Source organism: Pangasianodon hypophthalmus, chromosome 27 (assembly GCF_027358585.1).
Source record: "Pangasianodon hypophthalmus isolate fPanHyp1 chromosome 27, fPanHyp1.pri, whole genome shotgun sequence".
Lineage (NCBI taxonomy): Eukaryota > Metazoa > Chordata > Actinopteri > Siluriformes > Pangasiidae > Pangasianodon > Pangasianodon hypophthalmus.
The window spans coordinates 16365749-16392075 of record NC_069736.1 but is presented as its reverse complement, the minus strand read 5'-3'; the positions used below and the strand labels follow the sequence as shown (position 1 = coordinate 16392075).

Here is a 26327-nt window from a genome sequence, read left to right as displayed (position 1 = left end):
CACATTGCGAGCGTTTACCGCTGCGCACTCTCCGCTCCCGCTGGGCTCTCTTTGAGGAGGGAGCCCTCACTAGCGTGCCTCGCGGTGCCGGCCCCGCTTCTGCCGAGGCAGAGCGGCGGTTGCGCTCTTGGGGCTTGCAGATGGACCTGGCGGAGGGAATGGAGACGGGCCCGTCCCTTTCTCCTTCCTCACCCTCCAGGTCCTCTGTCCCCTCCCTGGGCTCGGAAGCACGCTCTGCGGTTTCTTCCCCCTGGGGAGCGGACTCGGCGCTCCACCTATCGTCCTCCGAGGAGGTCGATGTGGAGAGCGTCGACCCTGAGCCACAGTCTCCTCAATACGGGGAGCTGCTCGAGGTGGTTGCACGGGCAGTCGCTAAGCTTAGCATTGACTGGCCCGCTGAGTCACGGCCTGAGCCTCAGGGCTCTAGACTGGAGGAGCGTTTTTTGCGCAGTAGGCCGCCACCTCCGCCCCGGAGCCTGCCCTTTTTTCCGGACCTCCACACTGAGGTGTCGAGGTCCTGGAATAGGCCATTTTCGGCCCGGTTGTTCAGCCCACGTCTTCCCATTACGCTAATGTGGCGGGGCTGGACTACTTCGGCTACAGGGCGATGCCCGGGGTTGAACAGACGCTAGCCAGCTATCTGTCCCCTGCTGCTGCATCGTCCCTGAAGGCTCCGGCGTTGCCTACCAAGCCGCTGCGGACCACCTCAGCGCTGGTAGGCAAGGCGTACACGGCAGCAGGTCAGGCCGGTGCGTGTCTGCACACCATGGCGGTGTTACAGGCGTACCAGGCTGACCTGCTTAAAGAGCTGGATGAGCAGGGGGAGAGTACGTCTGAGCAGGTAGCTGAGCTCAGGCGGGCCGCTGATCTGTCCCTCGGCGCCACCAAGGAGACCGCCCGTGCTATCGGTCGGTCTATGGCAGTCCTGGTGGCGGCGGAGAGGCATCTCTGGCTGACCCTGTCTGATATGAAAGAGAAGGACAGGGTCGTGCTCATGGACGCCCCGCTTACTCCCTCGGGCCTGTTTGGCGACGCGGTAGACTCCGTCGTCGAGAGATACCAGCAGGCCCGTGCTCAGGCGGCGGCGTTTCAGCGGTTCCTCCCCCGTCGCTCTCTAGCTCGTGGGGCTGCCGGGCGGGGGCAGCCCCCTCCGTGTACGGCCCCCTCCTACAGGGAGGCCCAAAAGCAGAGCGTCGCCTCCCGTGCTCCCCCGAGGCGGGAGCAGGAGTCGCGATGACGCTCTGGGCCCGGCCCTTCAGGTGCTAAGGCGGATCTGAGGACCGTCCTCATGTCCAGAAGGGCCGCGGCTAAGAAGCCCTGATGGTTTTGGCCCAGGGCTTCCGAGGGCGGGCCCCTCTGGGGCGACGCGGCGTACACCTCATCTTACGGTGCCCGGGTCCCCCCAGTGCCCTCAGGAGGTCGATCTGCCAACCCTGCCACCTATGGTGCTTCAGGGCGCAGCGGTCTCCGGCGAGCGCCTCTCCCAGTTCTCGCCCGGCAACGTAGCGGGTCTGGGAGGCTCGCGGCCTCTCCTGAGGCCTTCGCAGCGGTTAGCTCATTTCCCCCATGTCGGTTCGCCGCCTCAGGGCACCCAGCTAACCGCTTATATTACACTAGAGGTCAGTCTCGAGAGACTGATTCCCTTAGTGAGCTTTCTGGCAGCGTGGAAACTTCTGCCGAATGTGTCTCATTGGGTCCTGCGTACTGTAGAAAGAGGCTACCGAATTCAGTTCGGCTCGCCTCCACCTCGTTTTTCTGGGGTTCTTCCCACTGTGGTGGGTCCCGAGCAGGCTCTGGTATTGGAGCAGGAAGTACGTACTCTCCTGAGGAAGGAGGCCATCGAGGTGGTCCCTCCTCACGACAGGGAGTCAGGGTTCTACAGCCGGTACTTCATTGTTCCCAAGAAGGGGGGAGGGCTGCGTCCCATTTTGGACTTGCGGCAATTGAACCTCTCAGTCGCTCGACTGAAGTTCAGGATGCTTACGGTCACTCAGGTCGTGTCTCAGATCAGGTCCGAGGACTGGTTCGTCACGATCGACCTAAAAGATGCGTATTTCCACATCTCCATCCTTCCCCCGCACAGGAAGTTCCTGAGGTTCGCTTTCGGGGGCGAAGCTTACCAGTATCGGGTTCTTCCCTTTGGCCTAGCACTCTCACCCCGCACCTTCACGAAGTGCGTGGATGCTGCCCTGGCTCCTATGCGACTACAGGGCATCCGCATACTGAACTATATCGACGACTGGTTGATTTTAGCTCATTCAGAGCAGATGGCGGCTCGGCATCGAGATGCCGTTCTCGCCCATATGAAGGAACTGGGGTTAAGACTAAACGCCGAGAAAAGCGTGCTTTCTCCAGCTCAGAGAACCGCTTATCTAGGCGTCGTGTGGGATTCGACCACGATGCAGGCACGTTTGTCTCCTGCTCGGATCGAGTCGGTCCTCACAGCGGTCGCGAGAGCGAAAGTAGGCCGGTCACTCACTGTAAAGCAGTTTCAGAGACTGCTGGGCCTATTGGCAGCTGCGTCCAACGTGATACCGTTTGGCCTGCTGCACATGAGACCCCTACAGTGGTGGCTCAAGACCAGGGGGTTTTTCCGAAACAGAGGAAACCCGCTCCGCATGATCAAGGTCACGCGGCGATGCCGCCGTGCCTTAGCTGTGTGGAGAGAACCTGGGTTCTTGTCTCAGGGCCCGGTCCTGGGAGCTCCTGGTCGCCGCGTAGTGCTAGCGACGGATGCATCCCTCACCGGATGGGGAGCGGTCATGAGTGGCCGTCCTGGCCGTGGTCTGTGGAGCGGCCGCCATCTCACTTGGCACATCAACCACCTGGAGATGCTGGCCGTGTTTCTAGCTCTGAAACACTTTCTCCCAGACCTAAGAGGCCGCCACGTGTTGGTGCGCACCGACAACACGACGGTGGTCTCTTACATCAACCGCCAGGGAGGTCTGCGTTCGCGCCCCCTTTACAGGCTGGCGCTCCAGATCCTTGTGTGGTCCCAAGGGAACCTCCTCTCATTGAGAGCGGCCTACATCCCTGGTCATCTCAACGTGGGAGCGGACGCCCTGTCGAGGCAGGGGCCGGTGCCCGGGGAATGGAGACTCATATGGCGTATGTTCGGCAGAGCCCAGGTGGATCTGTTTGCGACGCAGGAGACGTCGCACTGTCCCCTTTGGTTCTCTCTGATTCATCCAGCTCCTCTTGGACTGGATGCCATGGTACAGCCGGGGCCGAGGCTGCGTCTGTACGCCTTTCCTCCGGTCGCTCTGCTCCCGGGAGTTCTGGAGAGAGTGCGCCGGGACGGAATTCGTCTACTGTTAGTAGCCCCGTTCTGGCCGGGCCGAGTATGATTCTCGGACCTGATTTCCCTCCTAGACGGCTCCCCATGGGAGATTCCGATCAGGAGGGATCTCCTCTCACAGGCGGGGGGCCATCTTCACCCCCGCCCGGAGCTGTGGAAGCTGTGGGTGTGGCCTCTGAGGGGGCACAACTCCACGCTTCCGGTCTCTCAACCGAGGTTGTGGAGACCATCCTCCAGTCCAGAGCTCCCTCTATGAGGAAACTGTACGCCCTGAAGTGGAAACTTTTCACTTCCTGGTGCGGAGACCGCCGGCTTGACCCTGTTCACTGCCCAGTTGGTACAGTGCTGGAGTTCTTGCAGGCCCGCCTCTCCGCGGGACTGACCCACTCCACCCTGAAGGTGTACGTGGCGGCTATTGCGGCCTGCCACGCCCCTCTCGATGGCCAGTCAGTGGGCAGGCACCCCTGGGTGACACGTTTCCTCCACGGTGCAGCTCGATCTCGGGTCCCCTCGTGGGACCTGGCCGTGGTTTTAGAGGCTCTCTGCAAACCCCCCTTAGAGCCCATAGAGGAGATTTCGGACCGTCTTCTGACGTTGAAAACTGCCTTTCTCTTGGCAATTTCCTCTCTTAGGAGAGTGGGGGATCTTCAGGCCCTCTCGGTGGCCCCTTCCTATTTAGACTTTGCGCCTGGTTTGGCCAAAGCATTCTTGTACCCCCGAGCGGGGTACGTACCGAAAGTCCCCTCCTCGGCACCACGGCCGGTCGTGCTGCAGGCTTTCTGTCCTCCTCCCTTTAGGGAGCCCGACCATCGGAAGCTCAATTGTACGTGTCCAGTGCGAGCACTGGACGCGTACGTCCACAGAACTGCCCTGTGGAGAAAGGCGGACCAGTTGCTTGTTTGCTTTGGTCCCCCTAAGAGGGGTTTTCCTGCTTCTAAGCAGACCCTCAGCCGGTGGATTGTAGAATCCATTTCTCTGGCTTTCGAGTCCTCTGGTCTCCCCAGTCCCCTGGGGGTCAAGGCTCACTCTACCCGAGCGGTGGCGGCCTCTAAGGCCTTTCTGGCAGGTGTGTCCTTACAGGACATCTGCAACGCGGCGGGATGGTCCACGCCCCTGACCTTTGCCAGGTTTTATGACCTAGATACCCGAGCCACTCCCGGCTCCTCTGTCCTTGTGCCTTAGGCTTGCCTCCTCCTGGAGGCAGGGACTTGTAAGTCTGGCGGCGTGGGTATACTCGTTCCCATAGCGTTTCGTGACGCAGCTCGAGTTCCTGAAGGGGAACGTCTCCAGGTTACGTATGTAACCATGGTTCCCCGAGGGAACGAGACGCTGCGTCTCGGTGCCACACTTCCGGCGTCCCTGCGGCGCTTGCTTCATTTTCCAGCAAGCTAACGCGGGGCTCGCCGCTCGGGCTTTTATGCTTCCGGGTCGCTACGTCACCCCGCCTGTGACGTCTCGCCCATCCATTGGACGGATTAGACACGTGATTCAGAGCGCGGTCACGCGGGGGCGTTCCCATAGCGTTTCGTGACGCAGCGTCTCGTTCCCTCGGGGAACCATGGTTACATACGTAACCTGGAGACGTTCTTCTTCATCTCTTAATGTTATATATTTTTGATATTTAGAAAACAGATATATGTTTAAAGTTTTTTTAATCAGTATAATAATTGTTATTGATATTTCAAACAGTTGAGTAGTTTATGTTTGCTTTTCTTTTACCAAGAAACATCTCATCCTACTTTCAAAGCCTAAGGTACTGGTGTTAATTAACAGAAATATTAATATATTTAAAAATAAATAGTCTTAGTTCACAGCCCTTAAACGCTTCAAATAATGTTAATGTGGCCGGGGCAGAATTTGCTCTAAAGCATATTTTATACAGCCATCAAAAAACACTGAACACTACAGAGCTTTACAGGTGACTACAATCCACAGAGAAGCGGAATGTATTTATTTTTATGTGTTTTAAATGTTTAGCCATTTTTAAACTGAACTACAGTTAGGTCTATAAAATGTTATAATATTATAATGAATAAGAGCTTAGAGTACATCACTAGTTTTACTGTATTAAAATAGTGAATGCTTCACGTTATTAAGTGCACTGCTCACTTTAGTTTTTATGCTAAAGTAATTATAAACAGTAATTTTGTCTTTAATCATAACAAGCGGTAGTTCTGTAGCTGATCACTGGTTATGAACATATTAATAATTCAGCTCACTCTCCTGCCTAAATTTTTTTAAAGAACTGGATGGAGCATCAAAATCACTGAGAAATAAAGACCAACAGCTAGAAGACTATAAAAGACAAATGGAGAATAAAGATACAGAACTGAGAAATAGAGAGAAAATCATCAAGGAGAAAGACACAGAAGTGGAGAAGATGACTAAAGAGCTACAGGAGAGAGAAAGAGCTTTGAGTGAGAAAGAAATACAGCTGAAGAACAGAGATAAAGAGCTGGAAACCAGTAAAAATAACCTGGAGACACTCGAACAGGAGCTGCAGGACAAGAAGAGACAACTACAGGAGATGATGATCGTACTGGAGCAACAGAATACTGAGTTAGCAGAAAAAAACAAACAGCTTGAAGAGAAAGAGAGTCTTCTAACTGAGAGAGAGACACAGCTAATGGAAAGAGACAAAGAGCTTCAGGAGAAAGACAGACTTCTAGAGGAAAAAACAAAGCAGCTGCAGGAACAGACAGATCCAGAATCATCAGCCTCCATCAGGAGAAGAAACAGCTTGGAAGTCTTACCTCCAACAAGTGAGTAATTTATTAAATTAAGCAAATAAAAGATGCTTCTCAGGAGGTTAGTACATCCAAATGGTAAATATACACTTAATAAATCATATGTAAGTGTGTGAAATATACTGTAATGATACTTAATGGTGCAGCTATTCAGATATTGAAAGGAAATGTAATATAAACAGTGAAAGTGGTTAGTTATAGTCTCTAAAACATAACTTTAATGATATCATCTGTGTAACTATACCTTCTGAAGAATGTCTTTCTCATTCTTTCTGGTTCTGATGTTTCCTAGTGAGTGGAGAGACTCAGGACTCAGCAGCACCAATCAGGAGAAGAAACAGTATGGAGGGATTGCGTCCAGCATGTAAGTGATTAATGATTCTTGTTGTATGTTTAGTGTGTAACTCAACATTAGTTTTGGGTAAAAGAGACGACTATAAAGAGAGGCAGCAGGCAGATTTAGGCACTTAAATTTATAATTTGATTACAGAGTAAATATCAATATTGCAAAGCTGTCATAAAACAGGGACAGAAACAAATAATGAAAAAATATCTAATATCAGGTAAAAATGAAAAATCTGTTAATATCTAGATATTTTGAGCGGTGCAACAGAAAAGCATTTGCCCTATCATGAATTTGCCATTGTTGTTGGGGAAGGATGGATGGCATTACTCTCTCCTCTGTCAATCACAGTGACACTAGCCCATCATGGGCATTGTATACTTCATTATATACTTCATCTATCTCAGAGGAAGCACATGCTAGCCTTCACCTGCTGTGATTGTTAACTGTTGAGTCGGAGGAGAGACCTTACTAGTGGGTAGGAATTACAAATGACCAAATTGCGAGAAAAATGAACAGCTGGGGCAAAATAATTGTCTTCATCTATGAATATAGATAAATAAAATGCTTTATTTCTAGCTTAACTGTTATTACTACTGTTAAATATTACTGTTAAAAGCAACAATTTACTTCATGTGTTGGGAAATTGTTAATATGAGTTATATAAAGGATGTAGGCTATCCATATAATAATGCAGTAAGTGATTCTGTAGTAAATAATTCATTCTTGTTCATTTTCAGTGAGTGGAGAATCATCTCCAGTGTCGGTTCCTGTAGCAGAACTGAGGCTGGTGCTGCTGGGGAGGACGGGGTCTGGGAAGAGTGCAGCAGGAGACACCATCCTGAGCAGAGAGGAGAGGAACCAGGCTGCTACATCTACAGCTACATCTACATCCACCCAGCAGAGTGAGAGCACACAGGGGGAGGTGGCTGGGAGGAAGGTGACTGTGGTGGACACTCCTGACTGGTTCCCTCCTCGACTCTCTCTGGAGAAGCTGAGACAGGACGTGGGACTCTGTGTCCATCTGTCTGCTCCAGGACCCCACGCCTTCCTCCTGGTCATACCTGTAAAGCAGCCTACAGGAGAGGAGAGAGGGTTGCTGGAGAAAATGGAGGAGATTTTTGGAGAGAGATGTTGGAGAAACACCATGATCATATTCAGTGTTACTGATGAACTTCAGAAGAAGAACACTGAGGAGTTTATCCAATCAGGAGATGAGGAGGTCCAGAGACTTGTAGAGAAATGTGAGAACAGGTTTCACTGTCTCAACATTAAGGAGAGTGGAGATGGTTCTCAGGTCTCAGAACTGCTGGAGAAGATAGAGAAGATGGTGGAAGGAAACAGAGAGAAATTCTACAGCAGTGAGATCTACCTGGAGACAGAATCTCAGGTTAGAGCAATGGAGACAAAGATCCTGAAGGAAAGAGAAGAGAAAAGGATGAGAAAGGAGATGGAAATGAAGGAAAAAATAGAAAAGGAGGTGCAGGATTCACTGAGAAAGATAGAGGGAGTGATCCAGGAGCATGAAGGAGACATCAGACAACTTAATGACCGAACAACTGAACTGGAGAGAAAGATGAAGGAAGAGAGAGATGAAGAGAAAAAGAGAGAACTTGAGAGGGAGTTGCAACGAGAGGTAGAGCGAAGGAGAGAAATGGAAGAAAAGGTGAAGAAAGTAAAAGAAAAGAGAGAGAGGGAGAGGAGAGAGATGGAGGAAAGGCATCAACAGGAGATGGAGGAGATCAGAGAGGTGTATGAAGGAGAGGTCAGGATGGAGGCAGAGAGAAACCTCATGAAGATCATCCTGCCTGAACTCCAGAGAAACATTTTGGCCACAAAAACGAAGATGCAGGAAGAGTTCAGCAGACAGATGGAGGAGAAGCACAGAGAGCTGGAGACTCTTAAACAGAAGCTTTCAGAGCTCACAGAGACTCACAGTCTGCTCGAAGAGCTTTATGAGAAAACTGTGAGAAGCAGCTCAGAACCAGAGAGAGCAGCTCTAACAGGAGAGGCATCGAACGGAATCTCTCAGAGACTTAAAGACTTTTTATTATTATTAGTAACAGTAAGCAACAGTAATAATTATTGTTATTATCAACGGTAAGCTAGTTACTGCTACTTTCTTGTCGTGCAGGACAAAATAACAAATATAGTGAATGGAGGTAATTTGAACATTTTACACACTGAAGAAATCACATCATGCCCCAAGGTGTTTTATTCTTCTTGTACAACAGCAATTTCACAAAAAATACATTTTAATTATTTAAAAAAAAACACAAAATGTGTCAGAAAACCTGCAGATTTTTACTGTGAGCGCTGACGGGTTGATGAAGTGACAGACTTTTTCTGTCCAACAAATTTCTTTTGCCTTTAAATTTTTTTTGTACGTTATGTATTGGTAATTTTTCATTAGAAATATAGAATATAATGTCGTGCGACCATCTGAACATTAGTGCAATTCTGAAAAGTTGAGTTTGATAGAAGAGAAAAAAGAAAACGGTTACCAACGTATGATGTTAATATTATAATCCTTACTGTATTTCTAATTAACTGATTAGGAGAATTTTTAGCATGTTTACTCAGAGTACTCATATTCATTATCCCCCGATGTCCACTTATAATGTTTTAATGTCTGAATTTATTACAAACAAAATCAGAATTCATTTTTACATGACCGTTTTCCAATTGCTCTTTTTCCTCTTAGAATTAAGGGTGGTGTTTTTTTAAAACCATTTAAGACAGATATATGATAAAGGACCGCTGTTCTGATTGGCTGCTCTGTATTGCACTTCCTTAAACAACTAGTCTAGGATAAAATGTTCACTGTAAATGGGCGTGTCTAAACTGCTATGGACTAAATCACAGTGATGTGGAAATGTGAATCACGACTAGGAATCGTTAAAGGACTGATGTTGCAGCTTAGTTTCCATATATGGACTGTACTGATTGGGGGTGAATGTTTGGGTGTGACAATGTTTACGTGGAACATCAACCTTTTATGGTTACAAAAATGTACCTTCTGTTGTCATCTATCATGCATTTAAAATTGTCAATCTACTTCATGTCACAAATTTGTTTTAGCTATCATAGAAGAAAAGTGCTTGGACAGTTTACATAAATATTATATAATAGAGTTTGTAAGCTTTTATATGATAAAGTTTACAATTTACATAAACATTATATAAACTTGAAGTGACCTACTAAAGAAGAAACAGAGAGAAATGGAGGGCTGAATGATACAGTGCACACACATCCATTTAAAGTGCAAAGTGTTTTTAACATGCAACACACTTTTTATAAAACATGTACACCATCATGTGGTGTAATTGATTATGGTAAGAACTGTATTAAAATTCAGAACTTTAAATTATGTGGCTGAAATATTAATCACTGAGACGGTATGCTCAAGTGAATGCTAGTCTTGTACATATTTTTTAAAATCAGTTTTATAGGTTTTAATAATTAAAACAAGCCTGTAAGGCAGTTCATGACTTCATGACAGAAATTCATTAATAATGCATGACGTAATCATGCAATATATGATTTTCTGCAGATGTAAAAAAAAAAAAAAAAAAAGGTAATAAAATTTGCAATACAAAATTTTAAGCATATTGAGGAAGTACATTATTTGGAGGGAAAAATCATGGTTGCACCACATGATCATGTTTAAGACCATGCCTGATGAATGTTAATGAAAAATTGCTGAACTGTTGTAGTGACATGTTTTTATGTAAATGTATGTGTACAATACATTTTAAATTGCTAAATATACTGTATGCATGATTTTATATATTTAAACAAGGATTAACCAAGTGAGATCATGCATTTTTCCTGTTTCTGTTTGAAAGCTAATAGCTGAATAGCTACAGTAGAGCAGAGAGATGTGGAGGTGAAAGCCGATGAAGCAGCCTACTGCAAAAGAAACGTAGATCAGGATTTATAATATAAGGTGTAGATTTCCCCTATTACTCACATGTTATTTCAGTCTCTTTCACTGGAACTGTCATAAAGGTATTTTATGGAACTGGTATTAATATGGTGAGCTTGGATGATGGTGCCTTAAATGATAATCACTGCTTTTACTGCTGTCTGACATCCACCTGAAATGCACAAGCGCACCACACTTATCAATTAAACTGTACAGATTTCAAAACAATCATGTTTTTTGTGTATTTTTTCATCCCACCAAAATTCATTCCTGCTTACACCACAACACCTGATGTGATTCTGCGTTGTTTTTAGACGTGAGTGTGACTCACATCACACAGCAGACAGGCGTTGATTTAAATCAGTGTTTCAGCACTGTGACATGTGAGCCTGTACAGTGGAGCTTGCTACACTACAGATCTGCTGTGAATTGTAGATTGTGTGAAAATGTTCAGTAGTAGGTGCTATGTGCCATTTCAGTATTTTTTTTTTTTCAGGACTGCAATTGCTATGAACAGTTTTGCACTCAAATCTCCATCAGTGAATAGGTGATAAAGTCAACAAAATAGACTTCATGTCAAAACTATAATGAATTTTCCTGGTTACACAATCGCACTTTTTGACCATATAGTACAGAGTTATAGAAGGGAATTATTTGTAATCGCACTATCCGGTGTCACCCAGATGAGGATGGGTTCCTTTCTGAGTCTGGTTCCTCTCAAGGTTTCTTCCTCATATCATCTCAGGGAGTTTTTCCTTGCTGCCATCTCCTCTGGCTTGGGGATAAATTTAAAATTTAAAATTTATAACCTGAGTTTATATATTTCTGTAAAGCTGCTTTGTGACAAAGTCCATTTTTAAAAGTGCTATACAAATAACATTTCATTTCCAAGACTTTATCATCCATAATTTTTATTGGAAATTGTTTGAAACGATCTTACAGCATGACTATCAGCATGCTGTGGAGTCTAAATTGTAACTTTTAAAAACACTCCAATGTATTATTAGTTCCATTTAACATGTGACATAAAATGCAATAGATGTGAATTGGGTCCATTTTTTTTACAATAAAATACACAGTTTCAAAAGCAGCCATAAGACTTAAAGACCTCGATATACTTCCAGCGAAATCGAAGAACGAACTGGTGTGACGTCATTTCGAACAAAATCTGGCCAAAACGCAGGTGTTTTGGAGTTCGTTTCAGCAGCACGCATTGGTCCATGAAGATTACGTAATAGGTGGATGTGCTCTGGGACTCCACCTTCTCATTCATTTCTTCACTCAGTCTGTCGAGGTCAGACACAAGTGAAAACATGAATACACTGGAGTGCTGAACTGCAAACTGGTGCAAACATATCCACATCTCTATGATCAGATGCTTTTGAAACTGCTCTTCTCTCTTCTCTGCCCTGAGAGAAGAACGAAGAAGAACTTTGCTTGAAGTATATCGGGGCCTTAAACATTATGCACGTTTTTACAACATTATTTTAGTGTGAAAATCATGTACCTTATCTGTTTAAATTTATATCCAATTTTACAACTTTATTTGCATTAATAACGCAGCTGGTAAACACAGGTGACATAACTTCCATGTTTACATGGAGCATGTGAGCTGAGCAGCTCCTCTGTCTGAGTGTGGTTTTGAATTTGAACAACTTGTCTCATTCTGGTTGTCTGCATAGATTCATAATGTCTGACAACAAAAACCACCCAGAAACCACTGGGTTAAAGTTAGTTCAGTGTTCCATACATGTTGGACATTCAGTTTCTCCCAGCCACACACTCTTCAGGTGACAGTCTTACACTCATACCACTGCCACAATTGCGTTATGTATAAAACATTCAATCAAAAGTCAATGCTTGTTTAAAATGCAGAGTTATATGTGAAAATAATCTGATGCGCTTTCACGGCTTGCAGGTCCTCCTGAAAATTTCATCCACTGCGCCAAAACATGGGCCATGTCCAAGCATCCATTCAATCCATGTATAAATAAAAATTGCATGTTTCAATCTATAAATCATTTGAATGAATGCTTGGACATAACCGGTGTTATAGCACAGGTATGGGTGCTCGTCAACGTGTACATTAGATGTCACATTGTGTCACTTCTACTGGACTGTCCCGTGATGTGTGTGACTGAAGGATTATGGGCAAGTCCCAGAATCTTTGTGTGAAAGAGGCTTCTGTATGTGAGTGATGGGGATTTTTCACTCTTTCTGCATTGTTTAGGTTCAGACATAACGGCACAGTCTAAATCTAAATGCACTTAAAATGCAACTAAATATTTCACTTACATGCAAATTGGTGACCAGTGATGAACTTTCAAAACATTTATTTAAACATGATTTATTTCTCCAAAATTCATTTGTATTTGCATGTGTCAATGACGTATACTTGTTCGCTAGATTGCTGATTGGAGACTAAACATTTGAAAGAATATTATATTTAACATTTACATTTGCATTTAGATATAAGATTTAACATTTGCACTTAGATTTGGATTTAACATTTATATTTAAGGCTTAAATTAAACATTCAGATCTAAATTTAACATTTAAATATAACATATATTTTATATTTAAGATTTAAATTTGAGACATAAATATATTTTAACATTTAGATTTTAACTGAAGATTTAGATGAAACATTTATATTTAGCTTTGATATTTAAGAAATAAAATTGTAATAGAAAATGGCATAATGCTTATTTATGTAAATCTTGCAAATTTGATCTGTTTTTGTAGTCAATTCTGACAAAATTGGAAATAATAAATAAACACTGACCACACTTAGATCCTCCACAAGGGGGCAGCATCTGCACATGTACAGAGCAGAACAACAGTCCTGGAAGAAAAGTTAAAGAAACAGCTTTACCTCACAGAGCTGACACTGGAGACTCATTCTGTAAATGTTAAATGGGAAAAAAAATCATCATTTATTTGTTAACGTAAAGTACATGGATACGGATGGATGACTAGATAGATGAATAAAACTGAGATAGATAGATAGATAGATAGATAGATAAAAAAGACAGACAGACACATAATAAATAAAAAGACAGACAAACAGATAGATAGATAGATAGATAGATAGATAGATGAGCCCATGAAGGTAAACCTGTGATTTGCAGCTGCACTAATGTCAGAGCTGCTGTTATCGAAAATGAATCAACATCTTCTGACCAATCAGAATGAAGAATTCACAGCTATTATATTCCTACAGTAAATATTTAATACTCTACACAGTGTATCAGACCATATGCAGGTTTATACAGGAACTGAAATCACTGACTAAAACATTATAAACATTCATAATGACATACTCTTCATGTTTTGTGCAGTTACAGTGTGACTTTTACTCCTTAATTCTTTTTTCCAAAAATGTTACATTTTTACAAAATAAAAAACTGAGTGTATGTGTTACGCAGTAATCGGAGAGGATTAAGAACAGCAGAGAGGAAGTGGAAGAAATTGCAACTCGACACAGATCTTGTCTCTTACCGTGCTCTCCTGTCCAAATTTTCATCTGAAGTGACTTCTCCTAAGACTGCCTTCTACAAAGAAAAGCTGGAATCCTCGGCACAAGATCCTATGCTGGTATCACAGGTCCTTTCCCACTAATTGCCATAGTTTACATATTTTACCTTGTACTTATATTCTTATATTCTTCTTTGTGTTCTTCTGTTTGTACATAATAAACATTTTGCAACTGTGTCAATCTTAAAGTACTCATTTGTTCTTTTTAAAAGATAGTATGTTATATATACCCAGGGAATGATGTGCAAGTTGTATGATTAATTGTTTGAGTTGATTAAAGTTACAGTATGTTAGAAAAGTTGGAAATAGACCTCTGACAAATAAATATAAAAGGACAATACTTGCAAGTTCAGATGAAACCTCTGACAAATAAATAGAAAAGACCTTTGCTTGCAAGTCAATCAAACGTCTGAGCTAACAAAATAATGCATGAAAGCCTCTGATGCAATAACGTCACAATCCAGTGAAAGGCTTAATATTGAAAAACTGGGTATCAAATATATAATTGAACACAGATATTACACTTACAACCCTTCCTACTAAATATAATATTAATATAGTACCAAAATATTAATGTGTCTTACATTTAGATTTTTTTTTTTTGGTTGTCTAAATAGATTTCATACAGCAGCCTTAGTTTTTATCTGGTTTTTAATCAGTATCTGCTGCTAATATCATCTATAAGATGATATAGCACACTGTTCAGGGGTTGAAATAATACTACAGTGTCATACTCTCTTCTCATATCTCATTTTTACAGATCTCCTGTTAATAACACTGCTGTACTGGAGTGTGTGTGTGTGTGTGTGTGTGTGAGCAGCTGATGAGGGGGCCTAATGATTCTTAATTCATTCCACATTTATATAACAAATATACAAAACAGCTGAATTATTATTAAATAACTTCTAAACATAAATAAGATACAAATTTACTCCAGTACACCCAGTGCAGTAGGGAAATAACAAACATGAATACATTATTCTTAATGGACATGTAAGATGTTATAAACAGATCCAAACACAATTATGAATAAGAGGTGTACTTTTTGAGTGGGAGGTTTTTACTTGCACATGAGCAGTCAGAAATGAAGTTTGTGGGACAAAAAAAGACCATGTTTGTTAACATATATGCGCAGTGCTGTGCATTTACAGCATTCATTCAGTCATCTTTAGTACCTGCCTGGTCGGGATCACGCTTTTTTAAAAGACTATTTACTGGCTTTTACTAGCTTTACTAGCTTTACTAGTTTATATTTGAGAAATAGAACTAAATTCATTTCAAAAGAAGGCAGACTGATTATATGTGCAGTTGGGATTAAAAATCAGTCCCAAATCTCTAGTGGAGTCTTTTTTATGAACTGGAGTGATGTAGCTTGGGTTGTGGATCTGTCAGAACAGAATTCACACATCATTTTGCTGATATTTCTACCTCTGGGTATAGTGCTAGGGTTAATGTTTAATTTAAAAATCCTTCCGTGTTAGCCCACACCCACTGCAGGTTTAAATCCAAAAACAGATATTGGTATTTGCAGTATTAAACAGATACAGATAAAGAGAGTGGCACTGCATTACACTACAATACACAAATTAGCCTTAACTCTAAGTTATGTACTTGTGTGTCAAATTTGTGTCAGAAAGTATTTCCTGTAAACACAGTCTTTCTACTGTGGCTTTGTTAGATATCACTGTCATTTTATGATGGGTCAAAGTAGAGAACGCAACAACTGGTACAAAGGTGAGTACTTCAGGCTTTTTCCCCCTTAAACTAAACTTAAATATCAGGGTTCTGTTATGTATCAAGCTATCACGAGGCAAAAATTCGATGTGAACACTGAAATGTGGATACAACTCCAGTAAAGTAAACAAATGTCTGTATAAGGAACAGATAGGTAAGATGAATTAGCATCATGCTAAACTGCATGCTCGTCAACTACGCAATAACCTGTTAAAATAATCCTCCAAAATGCACTGTGGATTTGTGCATTCTAAAATGTTCCTGTAACAAACACCATGTGTTTGTGTGAGTTAAGTTGTTGTAAAAGGATGACAATCTGTTTCTGTGTGTTTAGGATTTTATTAGTTTGAATCTACAGAAAGAGATAAAGATGGCGACTGCAAGCAGTAAGTCACATTTACAGGGGAGGATTTATCAATATTATGCATTTCTCGAACTTAACATGAATACACTATAGAGTAAACTAATGGTGTGTGTGTGTGCGTTTCTGTATCTGTATGTGTGTTTCTGTATCTGTGTGTGCTTTCCTACACAGATGAGTTTAAACTCATTGGTCCCAGTGGTAGAGAGGAGTATAATCCCTCTGCTGTCACTCTCTCATGTCGTCTGTCTCCTGAAATCAGTGCTGTTAACATGGAGATCCGGTGGTTTAAGGGGACAGACTGTGTTTGTGTCTATAAGAACAGACAGGTGACAGAGGGGAGAGGTTACGAGGGCAGAGTGAGTCTGTTCACTCAGGAGCTGGAGAGAGGAAACGTCTCCTTACAGCTGAGAGACTGCACAGGGTCAGATTTAAGACATTACCTGATGGTAATGATGGAGACAGAACAGAGGAGATTACAGTAGAGATGAGTAAGTGTTCCTGAACTCTGTTGATTCAGCTAAAATGTTGATTCGGTAACTCTGTTGTTTCTGCTTGTACAAATATGAATTAACAATAGCGCCTAATGGTTCTGTTGATCTAATAATCAGAGATTGGCACAATATCATTTAAACTTAAAACAAACTTTTAAAAAACAGTCCATGAAGTACAATATAAATACTTCATGGACTTTAAATATAGTATACAGAAGATTGAGTTGTTATTTTTGTACAAAAACACAGTGAATATTGTTTAGCTGCTATTCTGACTATAAATCAGACGTTTTTGTCATTGTATTTTATCTAATCATTACATTGCCCTCTGTTTTACACAGGAGCTAGCACATGGGTAAGTAAATAACTCGACTTCACACTGATGGTAATTGCTGATCTTTATATACTTATCACATATATTGCATTTTAATCCAGAGAATGGATTGGGGAAGCTCAAGTAGATCCAACATGCAGTGTTGTTTTGTTGTAGTACCAATTGCACATTTATTTTCAAACTTACAGGCTTCAAATATTTGGTGATTCAATCCTCCAAAACAAACATTAATTCAATGCATGGTAATGAAATAAAAGCAACATTTTACACAAAGGTAAAGAGAGCAGTTGAAAATTGTACTGCTTCACACACAGGAGGAGGAGATGTAAATGGACTGATGAGTTATTAATGTTTTCAGCATACAACATTCTACAGTATAATTACACGTTAATGGTTTGATATTGGTATTGAAGTGAAGTGAGAATAAAAACAAAGTGGTTTATGTCTTTCTGGCTGCATAACTTTCCCCACCACAGTTATGTTTCTGTATCTGATCAATCTCTCCAATGTGAGCAGATGATCATCAGCACAGTGTAACAGAATGTTATTTTATGGACAGAGAAATAGTTCTATTCTACACTTTCAAATTTATCATTAAAGTCTGGCATCATGGACGAAACCTTTACGCTGTATTACTCACATCCACAGGAGGATTCTGGAGTTGATCAACAGAGGAGAGAAGAAGCAGGTGAGAACAACACTGAAAGAACTTGAAGAGAATTTAAAAAAAAAAAAAAAAAGATCAGTAGAAAGAGGAGAGAAACAAGTCAGTACAGAATAAAAACAGGTTTCTTGAGAACAGCAACAGAATGTTTTTTTTTATAACTATTATTATTATTATTATTATTATTATTATTATCCCTTTTTCTTACTTTGCATTCTTTGTTGTTTTTGTTCGTGTCCCTATGAAGAGTTCTACATTCGTCAGGTGAGTAAACTATTATAAAATATTATGTTCTTAAATCTCTTGTTGATGTTTCCAGCATTTATTAAAGAAGATTGTTAAATTATGTTTTAATTAGGTCAGTGCCTGGCAAGATTAACTGAGTTACCATGGTAACAGACCTCAGTGATAGGAAAAAAAAAACTCATTACCATGGGTTAAAATAAAATAAAAGTTGTTTGTAATCCCACATATATTGATGATTGTAGAAACACAGGTGTTGAGCTGCACTGGTTGAAAGTGTTTAGGGGGCGGGGCTCTGTGTGGGCAGATATCATTTAAAAAATAAAAACAATTGTGCTCATCTTCAGTCAGTTCTTAAAGCTCAGTCTATAGAGTTTAATACAGAGCATGAGGATGGCTGACCTGAGCGCGCAGAGCTGTAGCAGTGATGATGGCAGCGCATCACTTAAATTCATTTAATTTTAAGTAAAAACAGGGACATTAAAAATATTTTAAATTCTGCAACAGTTGATTTGAATGAATGAGTATATAGTCTTGAATAGTTATTGAAATACTGTCTTGCAAACATCAGAAAGAAAGTCTTAATACAATATCTGTTTTGTTTACAATATTTTATACATTATGGTGTCATGCTTAAAACCTTCACACTGTTTTATTCACTTACACAGAGAGACAGAAAATGTACAGAAAATGAGAGAATGAAAATGGAGAAATCTGCTCTGCTGACTGGTGAGTATAGAAGGAGCTACAAATGTAAACATGTTCATTTTCTGCACGGTGAAATGCAAATAATGAAATGTTCAGTAAGCATGTAGTCTGAAATATATATAGCTTGTTACATTCTGTATTAAAGATATTATTTACACACCATTCTACTGTGATATGAGTAAGAGTCTGAAGTATATCACTAGTCTAACAGTAAGAAAAATGACTTATCACTTGTTGTTAAATGCAGTGTTTTTGCTAGTTTTTACAAAAAATAATTGTGATTTTTGGCTTTAGTCATGAGATTTAGTGCTTCTACAGCTGATCACTGGTCATGACCGTGTTAATTATTCAGCTCACTCTCCTGCCCATTTTTTAAAGAACTGGACGGAGCATCAAAATCACTGGAACATAATGACCAACAGCTAGAGGAAAGAAAAAGACAGATAGAGAATAAAGATACAGAACTGAGAAACAGAGAGAAAATCATTGAGGAGAAAGACACACTACTCAAAGATACAAATACAAAACTAGAGAAGATGACTAAAGATCTACAGGAGAGAGAAAGAGCTCTACATGAGAGAGATCAACAACTGAAACTGAAAGACACACAGATACAGGAGGCACAAATACAAGTGGAGGAAATGGAGAAAAGATTTGAGGAGAAGGATAAAGACTTGAATAAGAAAAATGAACAGCTGAAGGTTCTAAAAGAACGTTTAGAGATTAAAGAGAAGACTCTTTCTGAGAGAGATGCAGTGTTAATGGAAACAAATGAAAAATTTCTAAATGCTACTAAACAGTTTAAGGAGAAGAACTTACAACTGGAGACACTGGAACAGGAGCTGCAGGACAAGAAGAGTCAACTACAGGAGATGATGATTATACTGGAGCAGCAGAAAACTGAATTAGCAGAAAAAAACAAACAGCTTGAAGAGAAAGAAAGTCTTCTAACTGAGAGAGGGACACAGCTAATGTAAAGAGACAAACAGCTTCAGGAGAAAGACAGACTTCTAGAGAAGAAAACAAAGCAGCTGCAGGAACAGATAGATCCAGAATCTGGAGCTCTTCTCATCAGGAGAAGAAACAGCAAGAATGTGTTACCTCTGGAAAGTAAGTAACTTTAAAAATAATTTAAAAATTAAGCAGATGCTTCTTGATAGGTCAGTACTTCAAAATAGTAAATATACACTTAATAATTCATACGTAAGTGCATGAAATACACTGTAAAGATATTTAATGATGCAGCTTATCACATATATACCTGCACAGGTATTATAAATAAAAGACGTAGGCTATCCAGATTTCATCATTAATAGATCATCGAACCACCACCATATTCCAGAGAACAGCGTAATCACCATAATGCAGTAAGTGATTCTGTATTAAATAACTCATTCTTGTTCATTTCAGTGAGTGGAGAATCATCTACTCCACAGTCCCCAGTGTTATTTCCTATAGCAGAACTGAGGCTGGTGCTGCTGGGGAGGATGGGATCTGGAAAGAGTGCAGCAGGAAACACCATCCTGGGCAGAGTGGAGAGGAACCAGGATGCTACATCTACAGTCACCCAGCAGAGTGAGAGCACACAGGGGAAGGTGGCTGGGAGGAAGGTGTCTGTGGTGGACACTCCTGACTGGTTCTCTCCTGGACTCTCTCTGGAGAAGCTGAGACAGGATGTGGGACACTGTGTCCACCTGTCTGCACCAGGTGCCCACGCCTTCCTCCTGGTCATACCTGTAAAGCAGCCTACAGGAGAGGAGAGAGGGTTGCTGGAGAAAATTGAGGAGATTTTTGGAGAGAGATGTTGGAGAAACACCATGATCATATTCAGTGTTGAATATGAACTGATGAACTTGAGAAGAAGAACATTGAGGAGTTTATCCAATCAGGAAATGAGGAGGTCCAGAGACTTGTAGAGAAATGTGGGAACAGGTTTCACTGTCTCAACATTAAGGAGACTGGAGATGGTTCTCAGGTCTCAGAGCTGCTGGAGAAGATAGAGAAGATGATGGATGGAAACAGAGAGAAATTCTACAGCAGTGAGATCTACCTGGAGACAGAATCTCAGATTAGAGCAATGGAGACAAAGAGCCTGAAGAAAATAAAAGAGAAAAGGATGAGAGAGGAGATGGAAATGAAGGAAAAAATAGAAAAGGAGGTGCAGGATTCACTGAGAAAGATAGAGGGAGAGATCCAGGAGCATGAAGGAGACATCAAACAACTTAATGACCGAACAACTGAACTGGAGAGAAAGATGATAGAAGAAAAGGATGAAGAGAAAAAGAGAGATCTTGAGGAGAAGCTGAAACATGGGGTAGAGCGAAAGAGAGAGAAAGAAGAAAAGGTGAAAAAATTAAAAGAAAAGAGAGAGAGGGAGAGGAGAGAGATGGAGGAAAGGCACCAACAGGAGATGAAGGAGATCAGGGAGGTGTATGAAGGAGAGGCCAGGATGGAGGCAGAGAGAAACCTCATGAAGATCATCCTGCCTGAATTCCAGAGAAACATTTTGGCCTCAAAAACAAAGATGCAGGAAGAGTTCAGCAGACAGATGGAGGAGAAGCACAGAGAGCTGGAGACTCTTAACCACAGACTTTTCGAGGTCACAGAATCTTACAGTCTGCTGAAAGAAGCATACCAGATAACTGTGCTGACCTTAACAGAACCAAAGCCAGAGTAACTTTAGTGAATGTGAGGGAGAGAGAATGAGAATTCCTAATAGACTAAGACAGACAGGTAGGACAGTAGCACTTCACTGAAGCAAAGCTGAAGGGACTTCTTAAGGGTTTAATGATACACTGGTTTGACACTACAATGAGGAAATGTGGTACTGCAGTACCAAAACTGTTTAACTGGAGCAAACCTCCAGGCCAAATTATTTTTATGTTATTTTATTTGCTACTAAACATCAATCCTCTTAACAATGACATTAATAAGCAAGAGTGCAGGTATTCACAGCCGTTCTGATATTCAGTGTAACCACATGATTGCAAGTGTGATATTGCTTTTATACAGCAGTTCTATAAACAAGAAATTAATATCAAATAAGTGACATTTTCAACACAATATGGCCAAATATTCTGGTATTCTGTTGGTTTTTTTTTTTTTTTTTTTTTTGCTAGCGTAAATTGATCCAGACTTTATAGCATGTCAGTTAGCTGGCTAGCTAGTTTACACTGATTTGTACATTCCCATTAAATGTGCTTCCATTAAAATCGGCATCCCTTTGTTCATCTTCATCTGATGAGCTTTTAAGTCAAAAGTATTGTTTGCCATATTTGCTAACTCTACTGTAGTAACCGTTTCCAACTAGCAAATGAAATGTTATGTGGTGAACACAGACCAGTTGAGCGATACACACAGTTAAATGTCCCAGTGCAGTTATAGTAATTTAGTGGACTGGAACTAAATGTTGCATAAACATTTTTATACAACATTCTGATTGGTCAGAAAGTATAACAGCGTAATTTCCTGTAACAGCAGCTCTGACTATTGTTTAATATATATATATATATATATATATATATATATATATATATATATATATATATATATATTTATATATATATGATGGAGTTAACTGTGCCATGGGCGGAGAGGATTGAGGAAGCCAATGAGCGGAAGCGTGAAAAGTACCAGGAACTGGTGGAGGAGTGCAGAGGTAGGGGCTGGAGAACAGTCTACAAGCTCATAGAGGTCGGCTGCAGGGGCTTTGCAGGACGTTCACTCTGCAAAGCCCTCGGACGGCTGGGTGTCACAGGGACGGCCAAGAGGAGGGCCATTCAATTGGCTAGTGAAGCCGCAGAGAAAGCCACAAGGTGGCTATGGATTAAGAGGCTGATCCGTGGGCTGCTACTGGGACGCAAGTCGGGGCTTGATCACCCCCGGCTGGGTCGCCTGGGTGAGGGTGTCTGTTGCAAGACCCGAAACACCCTGTGACCCCAGGGAACAACACTGATGATGTGTCCCAGTGCATCCAGGAGATGTTTCTTAAAGAGGTATATGTGAGTGTGTGTCTGTGTGTGTATGTGTATATATATATATATATATATATATATATATATATATAATATATATAAATTTTACTGTGTAAATAATGTGCTCATTCTAATATGTTAACAATGAACTGTATATCTGCTATACCGTATGTGATCACAGAAATAGAAAACCCCAAGTGTTTTATGCATTAATTCTAGCAGTTTATCTAAGTGTTTAATACTGGCACTTCCACTTTTTTATGGCATTTATCATCAGGGGAGGCGTTACTTCATACACTGTCACAGGCGCATATTTGTAACACTAGTTTGAAGGAGCTAAAGGTTTGTGAAAGATCAGAGCTCACTACAGTTCACTGCATAAACTGTGTAACAAATCCAGTGCATCACTATGACTCCTAATTTCATAACTGTCTTCCATAATGGTGTTGGTTAGGGGAGTCTATAAAGATATAAACACAGGAACTGAAATCATGTCATGAAACATCACAAATATCATTAGTGACACTTTTTTCCTCTGTTCTAATAATGTTATAGCGCCATTTTTACTTTTTAAGCTCATTTCTCCTGGTGTCTGGTTCTGCTTCTTAATTCATGTTTTATTTTTGTAACAGAAAAACAGAACAGCTGAATGATGTACTATTAGGAAGCTACTTTCGTTTGTGTCATTCTCACTGCAAACTTTTGTAACTTTTAATAAGGAAACATATAAAGTTTTATATTAACTCATCATTCAGTGTGGATTTTATATGGATTTAAGGACATCAACATAATTGTAGTCCGATTCAGTATATATTTTATTAAAAGTGTATAAAATGTCTTTATGTGGAAATGTATAATGTGTTTTTGGGAAATTGTCAACAAATTATTTTATATTAAACACTTATTAAAATAACCTGATAACAATTCTCTAGTGCTGAAAATACATAAACTGATCGTGTTTATTAATCCTGGTACAAAAATACTTATGCTAAATAAAACTAAAGTACAGCAGAATCAAAGATATGTGGGGTGTTTTTGTTATTTCCAAGTCAAAAGGATTGTAATAAATCTCTCCACGAGTAGAGGTCAATGACAGACCATTCTCTTTTTCTTCATCATTATTGAAAGTACATTGGATTTTTATTTATTTATTTTATTGGTTCATATGTATTTGGAAACAAAGCATATACAAGCAGACTACAATTTAAGAAGGGGCTACTAAACAGAAATACATTTGACTCGTTGAAAAACAACATAAAACAAAACAGCATGACCTACACAGCATATATAAAGCATAGAAAGACATTTATGTTCATCATTAACTCAGTAAACGTTGCTTGTATGCAGTCTTTTATGATAAGACAGGGTAGTACTGCTGGGTTTCATTATCACTAGCACCATTTTCTTCTTCATTATCAGTAATCCCGATTGGGTCAGCTGTAGCCAGGTGTTCAGTGGGATTTATAGTTTGCAAGTCCAGTGACGTGACCTACTGTCCAGTGGGGAGTGCGCTGTCTATTTCGGTCTGACAGGAAGACAAAGCGTATATCTAAGGCTGATCTTGAGAAGTAGAGGCAACCTCATCAGTTACAGCAGAGACACCAAGGTCAGTGGAGCACACAGGACCTACAGTGGAGCGAATTTGGCCTGTTAACATCTGAATGAGCTCTGAGGCATGTTTCTGCTCTGTGATGATCCTCAGGGTGAATCTGGGTTTATTGTTTCCACCTGAACCCGCAAAAGGAATGATCTCAATTTCTGCCATTTTTCTGAGAGATATAGAACAAGAGAGGAAGACAAGTGTCAGTCAAGTGCGGGTGTGCATGGTTGTTCATGCATATGTGTAAGTGTGTGTAGGTGTGTGCATCAGTCAGTACTCTGTTGTTTTGTGCGTACGACGGCGCCTTATGACCCAGCAGACAGCAAAGATGGAAATAACTGTGAGCAGCAGGACCACCACAAATATGATGAAAACATCAGATTTTAGCCACTCGGACATGGGGCTCATCCTAGTACCATCCATATCTACACACACACACACACACACACACACACGTCAGACTTTGCCTCAGTCCTATTCATACAGTGTAGTATACAGTACTATACATTGGTGTATAGTAAGGAGGCATGAAATACTGTATTTAAGTGTATTGTGAATTTTTCTAAATAACTATTATATTAATTATTATTATAACTGTTGTTGGTCAAATTTAGCTTTACTTCATTACCTTTTCAAAAGTAAACAACCAATTTTTTTTTTTTTAAAGATATATTTCTACATACACCTTCAATACTTACTACAATACACACCCTTACATAATTTCAAAAATAAATTCGACCGTTATGTCTCGGCGGTCCGATCACTAAAACGACTCTGCGAGTCGACTCCCGGTGTGTACCTCAAGAAGGCGATTCGAAGAGCCGACCCAGAGAACCGACTCATTCTCAAACGACTCAGCTGCTTTTTTTCCTCAGAGAAAACGACAAGGATGCATGAGGTAAAAAAAAAAAAAAAGATGAATTGCTCTTTTTTTTTTAAATTTTCAGTCAGTCAGTTTCTATGTATCTGTCACATTAATCAATCATATCAATATGTATTTGTGTTTACTTTTATACAAAATTCAGACCAAGTTGCTAAAAGTCAAATTACCTCAGCGAACTTAACTAGCTAGCTAACAAATTACCTCAGTTAACTGGCTAGCTATTTGCTACCCGAAAGTTAGCGGCACGCCAGCGTCATTGGCTTGAAAACAGTTGTTTAATATACCTTTTTGACTGTAAAAATCCTCAGTTTTTTTTAACAGCCTGTCAAGTTAGCTTGTGCCAGCTAGCTGTATAATGTTATCTACGACTGTAGTGTGGGGCAAGATAACGGTTCAGTCTCAGCCTATCGCTACAGACATACTGCTTCATTTTGTGAAATTTTGACTAAATTAAATTAATATTATCGTCCTTCTTTAGGCTAGTTAATATTAACTTATTTCGAGGAAGCTTAGAAGACTGTAATAGGCCTAGTGTTCATTTAAAAAAAAAAAAAAAACCCACCGGCGTCCATCTTGATTCGTACAAGAAGTGGGTGTATCAAAATGGCGTTTACATTTACAGGTGTATTAAATCATTAATTCATTCATTCATTCATTTATTTACTTACTTACTTACTTATTTATTTAAACATTATTGTTGGTGCCAGAAAGATGGTAAACTGGACTTCTTTTTGGTAATACCCAAGTATTTGAAATGCTCAATATAACCTAATCAGAAGCTTTTATTTGGGTTTTATTTAAACATTAGCTCCTTTAAATAATACTTTGGGTGTAGCCTATGGTGCGCGTACTGATGAAAACACTACAAAGGTGTAGCATTGACTTTCAACATTATAACAGTCTTTCTTCTTCAGTAACCAGTTTACCATGTTCTGGGTCTTATGTGTGAAATGGGTGAAATGGGTGAGCCTATCCCAGGAGTCAGAAATACACTCTGTCCAGTCCATCACAGGACACCAAGCACAAACACATTCACACCTAGGGAAGTGGAAGGAAACCAGGAAACCCAGAGGAAACCCACAGAAACTCCACACAGGCAGTAACCCAGGCTCAGGATCAAACAGAGACCCTGGATCTGTGAAGAGGTGGTCACACTAGACTTTCAGCATGCGAAATTTCTTTGGAGAACACTGCAAATATGAGCGCCAACCAGATATGACATCATGCGCCAAGGCGTTGAGTTTCTTTTATCCACACGTCATGGATTCCGACGTGCTTGCACTATTATTGTTATGACGGCGATGAAAGCATCTGCAAAGGAGAAGGCTGTGGGTTCACCCTATCACCCTTTCAGTGTTAACATACACCATCTGTTCCTGTATGCAGCGACACCACAGTCCAGGCAGCTTCTCTTCTGATGTTGATTTTATACCCTTTTAACGCTGTTTTGTATAAAACAGGATGGTGTGACATAATAAT

The 26327-nt window shown here is 41.1% G+C and overlaps 3 protein-coding genes and 1 non-coding gene across 5 annotated transcripts in view; 3 read left to right on the top strand and 1 right to left on the bottom strand.

The window, feature by feature from the left end:
• LOC117596706 (putative leucine-rich repeat-containing protein DDB_G0290503) overlaps positions 1–10544 on the top strand; it is a 33975-nt gene extending 23431 nt beyond the window's left edge. For both annotated transcript variants that reach the window (XM_053230297.1, XM_053230296.1), the window contains 2 exons: positions 6338–6409; positions 7129–10544. In XM_053230297.1, the coding sequence (XP_053086272.1) occupies positions 6338–6409; positions 7129–8492 (1436 nt within the window). In that variant the 3' untranslated portion in view covers positions 8493–10544. The remainder of the gene's footprint in view (positions 1–6337; positions 6410–7128) is intronic.
• Positions 10545–15363: 4819 nt separating this feature from the next.
• Positions 15364–16768, top strand: LOC128317577 (butyrophilin subfamily 2 member A2-like). Its single transcript, XM_053230210.1, has 3 exons — positions 15364–15587; positions 15922–15973; positions 16123–16768. The coding sequence occupies exons 2-3, from the start codon at positions 15958–15960 to the stop codon at positions 16431–16433; spliced, it is 327 nt and encodes a 108-aa protein (XP_053086185.1). The 5' UTR covers positions 15364–15587; positions 15922–15957; the 3' UTR covers positions 16434–16768.
• Positions 16769–16786: 18 nt separating this feature from the next.
• Positions 16787–21866, top strand: LOC117596708 (GTPase IMAP family member 7). The gene is given in 6 exon segments (XM_053230209.1): positions 16787–17464; positions 17688–17704; positions 18352–18412; positions 18770–19501; positions 19802–20247; positions 20250–21866. Coding segments are annotated over 3 exon segments (1266 nt in total). The 5' UTR covers positions 16787–17464; positions 17688–17704; positions 18352–18412; positions 18770–19500; the 3' UTR covers positions 21069–21866.
• A 1694-nt stretch (positions 21867–23560) lies between these two features.
• LOC113531251 (uncharacterized) lies at positions 23561–24833 on the bottom strand. Its single transcript, XR_008301101.1, has 3 exons — positions 24765–24833; positions 24243–24390; positions 23561–24134 (listed from the first exon to the last, which is right to left on the bottom strand). It is a non-coding gene; the product is annotated as an uncharacterized LOC113531251 (transcript).
• Between the last annotated feature and the right edge of the window lie 1494 nt (positions 24834–26327).